Source organism: Montipora foliosa, chromosome 8 (assembly GCF_036669935.1).
Source record: "Montipora foliosa isolate CH-2021 chromosome 8, ASM3666993v2, whole genome shotgun sequence".
In the NCBI taxonomy this organism is placed as follows: Eukaryota; Metazoa; Cnidaria; class Anthozoa; order Scleractinia; family Acroporidae; genus Montipora; species Montipora foliosa.
In genome coordinates, this window is record NC_090876.1 from 42363091 (window position 1) to 42380590 (window position 17500).

General features: G+C 41.8%; 1 protein-coding gene across 1 annotated transcript in view; it reads right to left on the reverse strand.

Annotated features, from left to right (window-relative positions):
* LOC138012615 (uncharacterized) overlaps positions 1 to 17500 on the reverse strand; it is a 129446-nt gene that overhangs the window by 28551 nt on the left and 83395 nt on the right. The window contains exons 76-104 of the mRNA XM_068859437.1: positions 17441 to 17500; positions 17243 to 17365; positions 16310 to 16426; positions 15560 to 15682; positions 15076 to 15201; positions 14881 to 15003; positions 14617 to 14739; positions 14311 to 14433; positions 14090 to 14212; positions 12345 to 12467; positions 12105 to 12227; positions 11812 to 11934; positions 10523 to 10645; positions 10283 to 10405; positions 9827 to 9949; positions 7867 to 7989; positions 7567 to 7689; positions 7025 to 7147; positions 6803 to 6925; positions 6591 to 6713; positions 6365 to 6487; positions 6055 to 6177; positions 5758 to 5880; positions 5336 to 5458; positions 4531 to 4653; positions 4111 to 4233; positions 2045 to 2167; positions 1007 to 1129; positions 1 to 15 (exon numbers count right to left, since the gene is read on the reverse strand). The exon at positions 1 to 15 is cut by the window's left edge and continues 108 nt beyond it; the exon at positions 17441 to 17500 is cut by the window's right edge and continues 63 nt beyond it. Of these exons, the coding sequence (XP_068715538.1) occupies positions 1 to 15; positions 1007 to 1129; positions 2045 to 2167; positions 4111 to 4233; positions 4531 to 4653; positions 5336 to 5458; positions 5758 to 5880; positions 6055 to 6177; positions 6365 to 6487; positions 6591 to 6713; positions 6803 to 6925; positions 7025 to 7147; positions 7567 to 7689; positions 7867 to 7989; positions 9827 to 9949; positions 10283 to 10405; positions 10523 to 10645; positions 11812 to 11934; positions 12105 to 12227; positions 12345 to 12467; positions 14090 to 14212; positions 14311 to 14433; positions 14617 to 14739; positions 14881 to 15003; positions 15076 to 15201; positions 15560 to 15682; positions 16310 to 16426; positions 17243 to 17365; positions 17441 to 17500 (3393 nt within the window). The remainder of the gene's footprint in view (positions 16 to 1006; positions 1130 to 2044; positions 2168 to 4110; positions 4234 to 4530; positions 4654 to 5335; positions 5459 to 5757; positions 5881 to 6054; positions 6178 to 6364; positions 6488 to 6590; positions 6714 to 6802; positions 6926 to 7024; positions 7148 to 7566; positions 7690 to 7866; positions 7990 to 9826; positions 9950 to 10282; positions 10406 to 10522; positions 10646 to 11811; positions 11935 to 12104; positions 12228 to 12344; positions 12468 to 14089; positions 14213 to 14310; positions 14434 to 14616; positions 14740 to 14880; positions 15004 to 15075; positions 15202 to 15559; positions 15683 to 16309; positions 16427 to 17242; positions 17366 to 17440) is intronic.

A 17500-nucleotide genomic window follows, 5' to 3' on the forward strand; every position in this document is an offset into this window, starting at 1 on the left:
AACACTCGTCGATATCTGATATGTTTGGAAAGTCGAAAGTTTAATATCAATAAACAATTATTACCATATAAATAATAAATAAATCATATCAGCAATGACGAACAGAAAATCTCCGGTTACTGGCGTCGGTTCAGAGGAGCTTACTTCTGTTGGGTGGGGTTATCACTTTAATGGAGGACCAACTGGGAACTCCCGGTGTTGTAGGCCGGTTTTGGATGCAGGGAACTCCTAAGTGATGAACGCATTCCCCTTTCCCTTGATATCGACTAGATTCTTAGTAGGCTATGTTTGTCTTCCAAGGAGAATCTTCCCTTCACCTCCCTCACCAAAAATAATCATGCAGCTCATTCCAAATGAAGGGTCTTATGGAGCAGCTGAGAATAGAAAACCAACACACTCAATTCACATATAACACCAGGTCTCGAATCAAGCCCGGACACATTGGAAGTAGGCCATGTGGAGCCAAACATGTAGGTCAAAACCTTGTTATACGCCTGTCTCTGACGAATGGACTGAATATAACAAAACAACATCCGAGGACAGCTTTTCCATACAAATGATAGGATACATAAAGGGTGAATGCAAATTCCATCTTCTATCAGAATAATGTCTAAAAATAATGTTATTATAACTAAGTTCAAGTACGATCGTCCGTGAGAATGTAGTCCTGAGAAGGGCTGTTTTAGGTGACAATGACTGAAGTTTTGACAACCTAAGTGAAAGTCATCTTCAGAGTCCAGTGATTTGTGCAAAGTCTGTAGATGGTATAAACAATCTCGTCCCTGGTGTGATTGGTCAACGAAGTCGTGATGATATTGGTCAATTGTCAGTGAAGCTTAAGTTGGTGCCATTGGCTGTTAAGACTGTAAACAGTGATTGATGCGTTTCGATCCGCCTTAGTCTAATGTCCGTACGTGTATTGTTGATAAAATAGGTCGGACATAAATTTTTATTAATGTAAGTCGGCCAGTCTGTTTATGTCGTCGTTAAGTCGTTTACTGCTTACCTGCGCAGCTCGTTCCGTTTCCACTGAATCCTTGTTGGCAAGTACAGGTGTAAGATCCGACGCTGTTGATACAGTCAGCGTTTTCATCACAAGGAGTGGACTCCGAAGAACACTCGTCGATATCTGAGAGAAAATAGAAACTTAAAATACTGATAGGCAGGTACATGTGTGCGGATTAAAGCAAATCTCCAAACACTTATGTATTCGAGAGGCTTTATTTAAAAAGTACTTCTAATAACGTTGCTGCATTTCCCCAGTTTGAACGATCGTACCGTCAAAATGAGCTTTAATTCCTAAATACGCGCAGGCATGTCGCAATTCACGGTTTGGCTTGAGGACAATGCAACGAGTTGCATGTGTCTGAATTATCTATCTTAAGAAGACTCGTATCTAATAGACGCCTTACTCAAATTACACGCTCCTTTCCATACAGGGGTAGATACCACGCTAAAAAAATAGAATAGAATCCATAAATAAAAGCTGAAGTGCTTTGACCTTTGTTCGTTGTCAAACAACTGTGGATATGAACCAACAAAGCTGACATTGTTTGGTGAAACTGCACTAATTGCAAAATTGTCTTGTGGACATTGCGAAGCCTATAGACAAGACCCAGAAAGCGTTGTTTAAGAAGGAAAGAGCAAACGCGGTTACCATCCGACGTTTGCAGTTTTATCTGTTAATCCTCTCTCCTTTTCTATCTTATTTTCTTCGTTACATAACTCAAAAATGCATCTTCCATGCGCCAGCTGCACTAATATCATCTCTGTATATAATGCATCTGCGAATAGGAATGCGCTCGTGCTTGGCGAGCAACAATTTCTTTATCCGTTTTGTTAGGTATCACTGTAAACTCCAGCTTCATACTGTGTTCAGAACTAACACTGTTTTTAACAGTACGAGATCTAGGGTTAAATGGGTGATTGAAGACGCTTCTTAAGCATTCAAAGACACAATGTCCTGGCCGACTCTCTGCGCTAAAAGGACAGGAAATTGAAGAGCATCAAAAGACAATTACATACATTCCTATGCGTGACATACCTTCACAAAATGCACCATTAGCAGTAAATCCCTGTTTGCAACTACAAATGTAAGAGCCACCTGTATTAAGGCAATTAGCGGTGTCGCTGCAAGGGTTGGGTTCCAAAGAGCATTCATCGAAATCTGTCAAATGAAAAATAAGAACCATTGGGATATAGAAATGCGCTTAATAAGAACCTATGTTGTTGTTGTTGTTGTTGTTGTTGTTGTTATTATTATTATTATCATTATCATTATCATTGTTATTATTGTTACCAAGTACTCGTCTATGGTTCACGCTCAGGGGGATTTAAGAAGCACTGCAACTTAAACTCTGTTAGTTAATCCTGTTCAAATGAAAAATAGGGACACGATTCTTGCCTCACTTTGTTGAGCATCGGACCACCGTGCGGTGATCTGGGGATCAACTCCGGCCGGAACGACACTTGGGGTCTTCAGTAAGAAATTTATGGGAAGTAACTGGATTTGCAATGACAACTTGAATGTTAGGATTTACTCAACTCTTCAGAACTGGGCCTTCTATCAACTTTTGTTGATTAACATGAATCAACACTGTGAGTAAAGGGAAGGTGCAAAGTTCCGTGTCTGGAGGAATGGAGACACCTCTGTTACATGATCCCCTCTAGAAAAGTGAAACATAACTAAGCCTATGCCAAAAGTGGAAAGCCTATTCATTAGGAGACGGGATTGCGTAGGCTGCGCTTCTCTTCAATATATTATTATTCAAAGACCTTGAGTATTTATGCGCCCCTATCCTCTCTTTACAGACTAGCATCTTGCCCAGTAAACGAAAATTTTTGATTTTATCAACGGAGTTGATAATGTAAACTGACTACCGTACAGGGATTATAAAAGCTGACGTTTCGGGCGTTAGCCCTTCGTCAGAGCGAATCGAGGAATTATGGGTTGTGTGTAGTTTTTATAATGGAGTAGGAGCTACGCTATTGGTCGCAGATAGCCATGCGTTGTTTGGAGTGGTTAGGGAGATTAAAATGACGAGCGACTGGCTTAGATGCATCCTTGTCATTCTTCTCAACATCGCAAAGGTGTTTGCGGAAGCGGTCGCCTAGTCGTCTACCTGTCTCGCCAATGCATAATTTATTGCATAAGTTACAGGTTATGCAATGAATGATATTTGCGGAGGTACATGTGAAACAATCGGTGATCTTAGCAGATCGCTTAGGCCCCGATATTTTGCTAGCGTTAAGAGTGAAAAGACATGTTTTGCATCGTAAGCGCGCGCATTTGAAAGTGCCGGGTTGCTCGTTAGTTTTTATTGCGCTTCTAACTAAAAAGCTGCCTACGTTTTGTCGCGTTTGAATGAAATTAGTGGAGGTTGCGAAAAGATTCCACCAGTCTCGGATCTGAATCTGTTGAGAAGAATGACAAGAATGCATCTAAGCCAGTCGCTCGTCATTTCAATCTCCCTAACTACTCCAAACAACGCATGGCTATCTCCGGCCTTCCCTACATCAAGGTACGACGGAAAGCCGCAAGAATCTGGAGCAAAAATACATCTTGCAAATCGGCACCCTTAATCCCCACGGTATTAACGAACGCTTTTCATTTAACTAATGTATTCCTATTTTTCACGTTGCCATGTTATCACCAATAGCGCAGCTCCCACTCCACTATAAAAACTACACACAACCCATAATTCCTCAATTTGCTCTGACGAAGGGCTAACGCTCGAATAGACAGCTTTTATAATCCCAGTACGGTGGTCAAATTACCTTATCAACTCCGTTGAAAATTCCCAAAATGTTCGTGTACTACTTCCCCACCGACGCAGCACCACAATTTCATTGGAAGCTACCCCCTTTATTCTTAGTCTAATATGACTACAAAGGCCACCGTAATCTACCAACCTCATTGCTAAGAATGGCAAGGGAGAGAGTACAATTCTCTAAACAACTTTGAAATGCTGCAATAACGACGCGCAGCCTTAAGAGGATTCGCCACTCAGCCAAGACTGAGTCAGCCACTAGGCTGATATTGCAGAACCCGGCAACGGGCCAACATGCTTTCCAAATAAATTTTCAACTCCATGGCTGCGCTTCGTTTACCTTGGCAGACCGAACCATCTCCATCAAAACCCTGTTTGCAAGTGCAGGTGTAAGATCCGTCGCTGTTAGTACAATTGGCATTTTCATCACATGGACTGGGGTCAGACGAACACTCATTTATGTCTGATGATGTGAGAGGAATGAAATGATATCATTATTGAACAGTAGATAAAAGTTGCTTTAAGGAGAAATTGACTGGTATCCTTGCTGACTCATACAGGAATAAACTCCGACGCTGTTAAAGCAATCAGCGCTTGGACTTTGCCTAACATCAATCAATATCTGATGACACGACCAAAAACTACAGTCCACTAGGTTAAGAATTTAAGGAGTAAACAACACGTTTCCAGAAGAAAAATAATAAATAACACCGAGGAATCTTTATTCTTCTCACGAGACAGTTAGCAATTACGCTCTTACCCTCACAAGTACTCCCATTTCCACTAAACCCTGGATTGCAGCTACAGCTGTAAGATCCGTCGCTGTTAATACAATTGGCGTTTTCATCACATGGACTGGGGTCAGACGAACACTCATTTATGTCTGATGATGTAAGAGATGAACGAAATGATACCATTATTAAACAGTAGATAAAGGTTGCTTCAAGAAGAAATTGACTGGTATCCTTGCTGACTAATACGGGAACAAGATTCGGCGCTGTTGGAGCAATCAGTGCTTGGAATTTGCCTAACATGAATCAATACCTGATGATATGACCAAAAACTACAGTCCGCTAGGTTGCGTTGCATTCTGTGGGGATGAAGTGCTCCTCTTGTCACACTCTCGCCCCCATAGACTTGATTTTGGAGGCCCACCTCCCTCCAATCTCTACTCCCTGGAGTTAGGTTAGTGGAGGCCCACTCCCTCCAGTCAGAGAGGAGGCCCAACTCCCTCCTCTCTACCCAAGAATGCTCACAGTGGCCCTGAGAGAAGGCCCACTCCCCTCTCCTCATCCATTGTGTTCATTCCCTTGGACTGCAGGTCTTGTTTTCTGGACACTCTAGGGGTCCATGGGATAAATGCTGACTGAGAACTTTGTCACCCACTTCCCCATTTTCAGCCACAGAAAGTTGTTGTTGTCCTTATCATTTTAAAGGGAAACAAGGGGAAGTCGATTAATAGGTTAAGAAGTCAAGGAGTAAACAACACGTTTTCAGAAGAAAAAATAAATAACACCAAGGAATCTTTATTCTTCTCACGATACAGTTAGCAATTACGCTCTTACCCTCACAAGTACTTCCATTTCCACTAAACCCTGAATTGCAGCTGCAGCTGTAAGATCCGTCGCTGTTAATACAATTGGCGTTTTCATCACATGTACTGGGGTCAGACGAACACTCATTTATGTCTGATGATGGGAGAGATAAACAAAATGATATCATTATTGAACAGTAGCTAAAGGTTGCTTCAAGAAGAAATTGACTGGTATCCTTGCCGACTAATACGGGAATAAGATCCGGCGCTGTTGGAGCGAATCAGCGCTTGGAATTTGCCTGACATTAAACAATATCTGATGACATGACCAAAAACTACAGTCCACTAGGTTAAGCATCTAAGGAGTAAACAACACGTTTCCAGAAGAAAAAAATTAATAACACCGAGGAATCTTTATTCTTCTCACGAGACAGTTAGCAATTACGCTCTTACCCTCACAAGTCCTCCCATTTCCACTAAACCCTGGTTTGCAGCTACAGCTGTAAGATCCCTCGCTGTTATTACATTCTGCGTTTTCATCACATGGACTGGAATCCGATGAACACTCGTTGATATCTGATGACATGAACAAGAAATGTGCAGTTCAATTGTTAAAATGCAACAACCTTTAAGATGTTCTAGATGAAAAAGCAATACGACAGAGTATTTCTTTTGCTGATTCAGCAGGTTGGAATGCAGGTGGAATGCAATGGAAGTAAAAATGGGTATTGAATTACAACAGGCACTTACCCCGGCAAGTACTGCCATTGCCAGAAAATCCCTCCTGGCATATGCAGCTGTATGATCCGTCGCTATTTGTACATTCAGCGTTTTTATCGCACGGTCTGGGATCTGATGAACACTCGTCGACGTCTAGTAGTGACATATGAAAGAGATGAATGGTCGCGTTAACAAAATTAGCTGTTTCGATCCCTGTTCGAAGACCACGTAAGCCTTTATCGTTTTACTTGTCAATAAGTCCATACCCTTGTAAAATAAAGTTATTTATTATTAACGTAAACCATGTAAACCAATATCCAGTAAAAACAGTGTTCAATACCCTCACAAACAATCCCATTTCCAGTAAATCCCTGCTTGCATTTACAACTGTAAGATCCATCAGTGTTGAAACAATCAGCTTTGTTATCACAAGGGTTAGGATCCGTTGAACACTCATCGATGTCTGATGGTATAAAGGGAAAACGGAAGTACAAATATTGAACAGCATCATATATGAAAGGAAAATTCGACAATTTGAAAAAGAAGAAGAGCCGATCTTTGCTCACCTTCGCAAGTCTTTCCGTTTCCAGTAAATCCCTGTTTGCATGCGCAGCTGTAAGACCCGCCACTGTTGGTACAAACAGCGTTTTCATCACACGGACTGATATCCGATGAGCATTCGTTGATATCTGATGAAACATGCATTTGCGGAAGATGAATTTAGTTTTACGAAGAAATGAATTGTTTCGACTGTAATTGATTGACTCATTACTCGTACCCTCGCAAGTTTTGCCTTCTCCCGTAAATCCCTGTCTACACTCGCAGTTGTAAGATCCGTCGCTGTTGGTACAACTAGCATTTTTATCGCATGGAGTGATATCTGATAAACACTCATCGATATCTGAGGAGAAAGCAAGTGATTTATTAATTAAGCTCAAACGGTGCTCCTACTGTACATGTGTTCACGGATCGGCTGGATCTTGGAAATTGATGGACCCACCTCCACAAATCGTTCCAGTCCCGGTGAATCCTTTTCGACAGGTGCAAGAATAAGATCCGTCGCTGTTAGTACATGCGGCGTTTTCATCACACTGGTTGAGATCCACAGAACACTCGTCGATATCTGGTGGTACGAGCAAAATATTCTGTCCATTAGTTTGAAAATGAATGGAGCTTAGTCTTTCCGCAACTGAAAGCTATCATAATCCATGACTGCTTTTAACGTTTTTTAGCACCTCCCCCAGAAGTGTTGCTATGCTTTCAAGAATTGCATCATTGCCATTAAAACCCTATTTGCAACTACAGCTTGAACTGAGAGCCATCACTATTACTACAATCAGCGTTTAGACTGGGATCCGATGAACACTCCTTAACATCTGATAGTATGAACAAGAATTTTCGTCCAGTATTTTAAAACTGTACAAATGGATTCCTTGGATTATCCAAGGTAATCATATTCAAGGATAGGAAATCATTATTCTTGTAATGCGGCGGCAGTTGGCTTCTGCACGCTGTAAGAAATACCAGAAGCCAGTTACTTACCCTTGCAAATACTATCATTTTCGGTGAATCCCTGTCGGCATATGCAGCTGAATGATCCGTCGTTGTTGGTACAATTGGCGTTTTCAGCGCACGGGCTGGAATCCAGTGAACATTCGTCCGTGTCTAAACATATGAAAGACATGAGATTAGGGGAATGAAATCGCTGCTCTGTGTTGTCCTAAAATATTTTGACCTTAAAATGGATCGTTGTGCACTTAGGCAAGCAAACCATTTCTACTCAAACCGGCATTTAGCTCATGCAAATTTGCTGAATAACTAATTGCGTTTTTGCACACATACCTTCACAAAACGTTCCATTTCCAGTAAATCCCTTTTTACAAATACAGCTGTAAGATCCATCACTGTTGGTACAATCTGCGTTTTCATCACACGGACTACGGGCCGCTGAGCACTCGTCGATGTCTGCAAAAATCCCAAAAATGGGTTAATTGATGTAATTGTTTATTTCTTGAAATCAACCATTGTTTGAAATGCAGTCAATTAATCAGTCAGTTAGGGGTAGGGTTTATCCGAATGTTCTTTTTTGTAAATGAAATGGTGACAATAGAACCCACTGGAAACTCGGAAAAATCCGAGCCCCAGATGGGATTCGAACCCACGACCCTCCGTGATCTAGTCGGATGCTCTAACCACTGAGCTACTGGAGACTCTATGGTGAGCAAGGTCGAAATGTGGGTTCGTTCCTCGCTCGTTCGGGTTTTTGACACAAACAACTCGTGCATAAAACCCCGTACGCCGCACTTTCTATGACGTAAACTATATATCCGTTCCGCTACGGGACCATAGGCGCTATTTTTCCTCTGTCGTGTAAACGCGCCTTTAGGGGGCTGTTTACACGAGAAAACTCGCCCCGGTGCGAGTACCATATAGGGATGATTACTTGATTTCATATCGTGTTTGCACGATGCCTACGGGATTTCATATCTTGTTTGCACGAAGGTACACCTGACACTGACTAAATACACGTGCGAATGGATTGACGACATTTACGCAATCGCTACCCGTTCCAGTCCACCGAGAGGCTTGTTTAAAAACGAAACGGGTGGTTTTCTTTGTTTACATGATACCGTTGAGACATTTCGTACTGAAATGAAATTCTCACTCCGGTACAGAAACCGGGGTGAACCCGGGCCGGTATGACTCGTTCCGATACGATGTTTTCTGTTGGTATTCATTTAAACGAATGCAGAGCCACAAGAGGGAACCGGAGTGAACTCATTCCGGGATGAAAGTCGCCCCAGTATGTAAACACCCCCTTAAAAAGCTTTAAAAATCTCAGGATTGAAGGTAAAGCTAATGTTACTTTATTTAACGTCGGTGCGCCCTTTATCCCCCTCGCTCTGTCAGCGCTCCGTTGTACGGATATTTAAAGCTATAGCTACATGGATCAGAGGAAAGTCGAGGCAGACGTTGAAGTCAACGAGGATCGAACGGGGGACCTCTTGCTCCGAAAGCCGCGCACTAACCAACTGAGCTATGCCTGCTCCTGATTGAGCAAAGTAATCGAACCCACGATTGTGCAATTCCACACTCCAATAGACGACATTAATCTTGATTTTCCTATTTCTTCTTTCACGGGATATAGAGCTCGTCCGCTAATGGCCAGCTTCCTGTGATAGCTCGGTGGTAAACGTGGTAAAACGCAAGCGAAGGCTCAAGTTCGAGTTTGTTCACAACTGCAAAGCAATCTCGACCCCAGACCTCTTCTCTTGACTGAGGGAGAGAAGAGCTCTGCGGAACCCTAAAACAAAATGTCTTCTCTCTGGTTTTCGTGAAGAACAATCAAAGCGTCTCAAATTGGTGCATTCTTGTTAGCACGAGGAGAGAGCAGGCGCCGTAATGTTCAAATAGCCTAATTTTGGCTAATAAGAACCCTACGGCGCATGTTCTCCTACATAGAGTTTCCCAGAGCCCTGGGTCGATCAGAGGCCCTGGTGACGGGAATGAACTGCTAAGCGTCTTTCATTGTCTTTCGGATGACTGAACCGTTAAAGCTTATATTGCGCGAGAAAGCAACTCACTTACACACACGATTTTTATCATGAACAACATGCACTGTATTAAATTCTATTCGCTATTTCCCCCATTTCATAACGCATTGGGGTGGGGGTGGGGGGCTGTATCATGCTTTAATGAACTGGATATCCGTTGTTTTAATGCAAATTACCAAAGAACATCCCAAATGAGAAATAACCCTCATAATAGAAAAACCGGATGTATCTAAAAAAGACAAGCATACCTTCACAAACTGTTCCATTGCCAGTGAAACCTTGTTTACATTCACAACTGTAAGATCCATCGTTATTGGTACAATCGGCGGTTACGTCACATGGACTGGGATCCGACGAGCATTCGTCAAGATCTGGGAAGGAGGAACAAAACAAAAGCTGACCTTTTGTGCTTATTGACCGGTAAAAAAAAATAATAATCAGGGCCCGTTTGTTCGAATGCCGATTAACCTAATCCAGGATTAGCGTAAACTCTTGTTTCATGTTTTCAAACTTCTTGATGAAAGTTCCTTTTGCTTACGTTTGTTTTTCAAGATTGTCTTCTTCTAATGTTAAGTTGAACAGCATTTGGGAGTAGCGAATTAAACTCCTTGGCTAATTTTTAATCCGGGATTAGCGTTAATAGGCATTTAAACAACCGGACACAGGAAATTAGTGCAAAAGGCAAGTAGATGTTCAAGACATGCCTGCACAAACTGTTCCATTTCCAGCGAATCCTTGTTTGCATGTGCAGATGTATGAACCGATATTGTTTGCACAATCAGCGTTCACATCACACGGACTCGGATCTAATGAACATTCGTCAAGATCTGGGAAGGAAGAACAAAACAACTTTAAGTCGCAAACGTCGGTGCTTATTGACCTGTAAGATAAAAGACTATCAGCATCAAATAGGCGCAGAAGACAAGCCGCTATTCAAGACATACCTGCACAAACTGTTCCATTTCCAGCGAATCCTTGTTTGCATGCGCAGATGTATGAACCAATATTGTTTGCACAATCAGCGTTTTCATCGCATGGACTGGAATCCACAGAGCACTCGTCGATGTCTGATGGAACGAACAAAAAAAACAGTCCGTTAATTTAAAAGCCCCTATTTGCAAATAGAACTAAAGTTTTTGGGGTGCCCAGGAAATGAAACCTTGGGAAATTTGAAACTTGGGTTGTCTGAGCACTCGACATTTAGGTTATTCTAAAAATGGAAGATTCTTCCTTTGTAACAAATATCTGCAAACATCTGAAACTCTACTCTTCCTTCATAAGGACAATAAACTGTAAGCCCCGTCTCACATTCCTTAAAGGTTCACAACTCTGTGGGGAACCCGCACACTATCCGAAAAAGAATGGGGTATGGAGTTCCCGGTGCTGTGGTCTGTCCTGTATATAAGGTCATCAGAGGAAAAATGCTCGGAAATACCAGCTATAACAAGTTACCCTATAATCCGAGGGTAAATAAAAATATGATACCACGTGGTACGATTAATTAGATGATGCAAGATATATCATAATATAATGAATTAAATTTGCCGAAAATGTAAGGTAGCTCTGAATTGGTTCCCATGAATTTGTTTAAAACTTTGCTGATAGTTCTATTTCCGATTGCTAATTACAGTTCTACAATAAAAACTCGGGGTCACAGAATTCATTTTTGAGACGTAAGCAGATAAAGGCGAAATATAGGTTGTCTTTGGAGAGCTTTCATGACCTTTCATGTTGCCATTGAAAGCTATTACGGCACAATAGTGGCCGCATTTTGTTAAGCAATAATTGGTGTTTCAAATGGTTCGCCAACATGGCCGTCGTCACGTCACGTGAAAATACTCTAAGAGACACGTGAAAATTCAACGGGACTCGAACCCATGACCTCTGCGATGCCGGTGCAATGCTTTAACAACTGAGCTATGAAGCCATTCAGTTGGGAACAGGTCAATTTCTTGCGGGCTTCATAGCTGAGTTGGTAGAGCATTGCACCGGCATCGCAGAGGTCATGGGTTGGAATCCCGTCGAAGCCGCCTGAAATTTTCAGGTGTCTATAAAGTTAAGATTCCTTAAATTGTGCAGTTAAGTGCGAGGATCTGTCTCTGTCTCAGTTTATAATCCGCACTTGAAACATACATTTCTTTCATTCAATATGAACATTGCGTGGTGGTTACTACTGAATTTAGGATTGAGAGTACTATTCTCAACTTGGCATTGAATCACACAAAACACGTACCCTCGCACGCACTACCATCTCCAGTAAATCCTTGTCGGCATATGCAGCTGAATGACCCGTCGTTATTGGCACAATCAGCATTTTTATCGCACGGGCTGGGATCCGACAAACATTCGTCGGTGTCTAAAGAGTTATATAAAAGACACGAAGGGTTAAGAGATTAAAAATCAAGCCAGTGTGTTACCCAAAATTAGTGGAATAAAAGTGGTCCTTGGCAAGTAAACCAATTCCGGTGAAACCTGCATTTAATTCATGCAAATTTCCTGAATGACTACTTGCGATTTTGCTCATACCTTCACAGACTATTCCATTTCCAGTAAAACCTCGTTTACATTTACAACCGTAAGATCCGTCCGTGTTGTTGCAATCAGCGTTCACATCACACGGACTAGGATCTAATGAACATTCGTCAAGATCTGGGAAGGAAGAACAAAATAACTTTAAGTCGCAAACTTCGGTGCTTATTGACCTGTTAGATAAACAACTATCACCATCAAATAGGTGCAGAAGATAAGACGCTATTCAAGACATGCCTGCACAAACTGTTCCATTTCCACTGAATCCTTGTTTACATATGCAGCTGTACGAACCGATATTGTTTGCACAATCAGCGTTTTCATCGCATGGACTGGAATCTGCAGAACACTCGTCGATGTCTGAAATAATGAACAAGAAAGTTAATCCATGGATATCAAACCCTTGCCTGCTCATAAAATCATTTTTTTAAGGGGAGCAGGGAATGCAAACTTAATAAATTTAAAACTTAGTTTGTTTAAGAACTCAACACTTAAAGTCTTTCTATAACTGGGAACAAAATTTGTCCTTTTTAGTGTCCTCTGTAAGTGGCTAAACATTCCAGTCTTCTCGGATAAGGACGATAAACTGACAAGCCTCGACCTACGGCCCTTTAATCTTTTAAAAGCCTTTAGGACGTAAAATAATCAAACAGTATTCGAATGAGTCGGGCACGGAGCTCGCGATGTTGTGGTCTCTCTTCTGTAGTATATCAGAGGGTAAATTATCGGAGATACCACCTATAACGAGCTGTTTTACAATCCATGGGTAAATCAAGATACGATATGATACAATACGATAAAGTTTTCAAGGTTATTACAAATTAAGTTAGGCAGCGTTTACTCGAACGCGGTTTCAACTTGGCACGTTTTCACGACTTCGAAACCGCGTACAAACAATGCATTTTGGACGAATAGCCCTTTTACACGGAAACGTTTTAGGAGTGTTTAGGTCATGCCAATCTTGTTCCCAGGCACTCATCACAGACGAATGCAATACAAATTTCGTGCTAAAATAGTGACCGCATTCATACCGATGTGGTTTCACCGTTTACACGACAGATGAAACCGTATCGTTTTCAAAACGCCCCACTTTGGCAGCGTTTTCAAATTGACCCGGTTTCGACAACGGTCTCGATCGGTGTCGTGTAAACTGAAGGCATAACCCCTTCGAAGAAAATGCGGTTAAAATAAAACCGCATTCGTTTAAACGATGTCTTAGAATTGAGAGCACTTCCATTTCCAGTCAATTCCTGTTGGCATTTGCAACTGTATGATCCGTCGTTGTTAGTACGATGTGTGATCACCGCGCACCGGTGGCTTAGTTGGTTGAGCACCGGGCTGTCACGCGGGAGGTCGTGAGTTTAACTCCAGCCGGACCCACACTCAGGGTCTTTAATAACTGAGGAGAAAGTGCTGCCTAGGTAATGACATCTGCAAATGGTTAGACTTATAAGTCTTCTCGGATAAGGACGATAAGCCGGAGGTCCCGTCTCACAGCCCTTGTTCATTAACTCTGTGGGACGTTAAAGATTCCACACACTATTCGAAAAGAGTAGGGCACATAGTTCCCGGTGTTGTGTTCTGACCTTTCCAGCATGTGGTCGGCTTGACAGGATTAGCCTGAAGGGTTTCTGTGTGAATGACACCACAATTGCGTATGACAGCCAGAAGTCACGCTACTTAGCCAATTGCTGGAGCCTCACCAAACCAAACCAAACAATCGCACGGGTACAACAGCCACAGCCAGAAGCCAGGCTACTTAGCCAAGTGCTGGAGCCTCACCAAACCAAACCAAACAAACGCACGGGTTGGGAAGAACGCAAGAACGCTCGTCGATGTCTAATCGCAGCAGATTAACGTTTTTCAGTTGTGTATTTTCTTAAATCGACACCCTCTACCATCACAAGTAAAAACCTTTTCCAGGAAACCCCTGATAACACAAAGTAGTTTTTAGTATGGATCAGATGTACCTTAGGACACACCTTCACAAACCATTCCATTTCCAGCATATCCCTGTTTACATTTGCAGCTGTATGATCCATCGCTGTTCGTGCAATCTGCTTTGTCGTCACAAGGAGTAGGGTTCAATACACACTCGTCGACATCTGACGGCATAAAAAAAGCACAAAGGATTGAATCGAAAACCTAAAATTAGTAGACCTATCACATTCTCCGGCAGAGACAGTTTGAGATTTTTGCCTACCTTTGCAGCTAGTACCATTTCCAGTGAATCCCTCTTTACAAATACAGCCATATGAACCGTCGTTGTTCAAACAAACAGCGTTTAAATCACACGGACTGGAATCCGATGAACACTCGTCGATATCTAAAGGAATGAACTGAAAATAAGTCATGTGACGATGCTGGTTATGGTTTAGGGTTTAGGATTTATATACCACACATATCACAAAGTCTCATGGTGGTTTACGATTCTTTCTCAAGGGTGAGATCGGACGTCAGCTTGTATAACTCTACCTGGCATGGGGGTGGCTCGTTTTTCAAGGAATACCTTTACAAGTGATCCCATTTCCAGTGAATCCCATTTTACACACGCAGACGTAAGATTCGTTACTATTGATACAATCAGCGATTTGATCACAAGGACTGGAATCCGCTGAACACTCGTCGATGTCTGAAAGCAAAAGTAAAATTGACCTATTTTAAGAAGATCAAACTCTAAACTTGAAAAAGCGATTTTATGACCAAAAGACCCAATGTACTGAAATTCAATACAATCGGTTGAATATTAGAAAACCAAAAAAAACAAACATACCGTCACATATGATGCCATTTCCAGTAAATCCTTGTTTACATTTACAGCTATGAGATCCATCGCTATTGGTACAATCAGCGTTTACGTCACACGGACTAGGATCCGATGAGCATTCGTCGAGATCTGTGTACGAAGAACAAGAAAATTATAACATCCTAAAAGTGCAATATGCATCAGATGAAACTCAATACGTGCCTGTACAGAATGTTCCATTTCTAGTGAATCCTAGTTTACATGAGCAGCTGTAGGAACCGTTCAGGTTTGTACAATCAGCGTTTTCATCACATGGATCGGGATCGTCCGTGGAACACTCGTCGATATCTTAAAAATATGAAAGAGAAAATAAATCTAGTGAATTGTTTGCGACGCGTACAAAAGTATGCACAGAAAACTGAGATTGGCAAAACCTGCGCTTCCGTCTGAAAGACTAGGATCGGTTAATCAGTTATCGATTGCTGATTTTAAAAAAAGAGTTAACGAAAAAGGACGATTTAGTTTGGAATTAGCAAAAGCAATGCTAAGCTTATCACAAGAAATCATCGGCCGAGTTAAGTAGTAAGTTGTTATTATTCCGCGTATAAAGAAGAGCCTATTAAGCACGCCCACAGAGTATCTAAGTGCATTGCTTATTTGATAAGTTAGACGCTGAATTTTGACTCATTCCATCCTTGGGACATACCCTCACAAACTGCTCCATTTCCAGTGAACCCTTGTTTACAATCACAGCTGTAAGACCCGTCATTGTTAGTACAAAGAGCATTTTCACTACAAGGACTGGAATCCGATAAGCATTCGTCGATATCTAAGGTAAAGGAAGAAAAGGTAATTAAATTGAGACATACGGTTCCAGTTTTCATTGCTTTTTCCGGTGCTATATGACGAATTCTCCCAGATTTAGAACGGTTTTTAATTGAGTGTCGAAAGTAATTAGCGAATTGCTTTGGTTTTGCATTACTTAACTCGGTGATTGGTCCAAAGTTCTCGCGCCACTTTTTCAACCAATCAGAAGTGAAACCAAAACCAATCGTGGCTTGCGAGTGCACATTCTCCCGCGCTTTGTGTCGGCTACGTGTAATTACTTCGAGTTTTGATTGGTTTAATGGATTGTCTCCGTCCCTTTAGATTGCCCAAAGTAATTACTTTGGTTTTAGTTTTACGACACTCGATTGAAACTCGCTCTACCATTTCTGACTAGGTCGAATCTTACTGATCAGTCGTAAGATCCGTCGCTGTCATTACACGGACTGAGACCCAATGAACACAATTGATATTTGACATTATGACTGCAGAGACAAAAGTTATATATTAGGGGATGATTCGAAAAAAATCGTGATCAAAATGTAAACGTTTAGCTTAAAATGGGATACCACCCTGTGAGAAGTATGGACCAAAAAAGCAGTGCAAACGAAAACAAATATCAAGAGAGTACCTTCGCAAACTGTCCCATTTCCAGTGAATCCTTGTACACATGTACAAACGAAAAACCCGTCTGTATTGAGACAATCAGCATTCTTGTCACAAGGATTTGCAGAACATTCGTCGATGTCTAAAGTAAAAAAAAAAATAAAAAGGATCACGAACATTTTGTAACTTATAGAGTTTCTCGTTGGAAGATTGGTGATCCCGTTTTGAGAGCACACTACGCTGGCTTCACTTCTAGACTGAGTCGCCATAACATCGGAGAGGGAATGATCAAAGAGCGGAGTGGAGTGGAGTGGACGTCATTCAACCGGTAACAACATAACGATACTGAAACAAGGACCCAATTATCGCTATTGGTCTGTCAGCATCGTCTGCATAAGCGCATTCCTTATCGTTGAAGAAAGTCTAACGTTTAAAAGAAAAATATTTAAAATTTAAACTCAGCAACAAAAAAGAAAAAAGCTCAATAATTGCAAATTTTAACTCTAATGCTGACGCAGATTCTGAAACCCTTCAAATTGGTCCTGGGATATAGATGTGTCGCTGCCTCTTTTGTTTCGAAGAAGGGTAGGTGCAAAAAAAATCCGAACGTCTCACCTGATTTATCCACACGGTTCCTTTTATTCCAACAGATACGAACTGTTTAAATGTACGTAATCGGGTGGTATTTCGGTGAAAGGCAATCTGACACGACCAACGCGCTGCAAAAGCGCGTTCTGAACCGTGGAAGACTGTAAGGTTCCTATGTCTGGACTGGTTGAGTGACAAACTCTGGTCGTTGGTAAGGCCGAACTTGAAAACGAAACTAACCTAGGCTGTATTCAACTTTCTCTCGGTGTTCCAGCTCTTTTCTTTTTTAGAAAACCCGTATGTAAACGTCATAGTGGGTAACTGTGTAACCGCTAAGAGGCCGTTATAGATGGATGACTTAACTTCATACCCTGACAGTATGTGCCATTTCCTGTGTATGCCGCATCACAAATACAGTTGTACGAGCCATCAGTGTTGGTACATGCAGCATTGGTGTCACACGGAATTCGCTCGGACGAGCACTCGTCAATATCTAAGGAAGACAGTTTTCCATGAGATGACTCTTCAAGGAACAGACACCTACAACACGTTTACAACCGAGACATACCCTGGCAGTATGTGCCATTTCCTGTGTACCCTGCATCACAGATACAAGTGTACCAGCCGT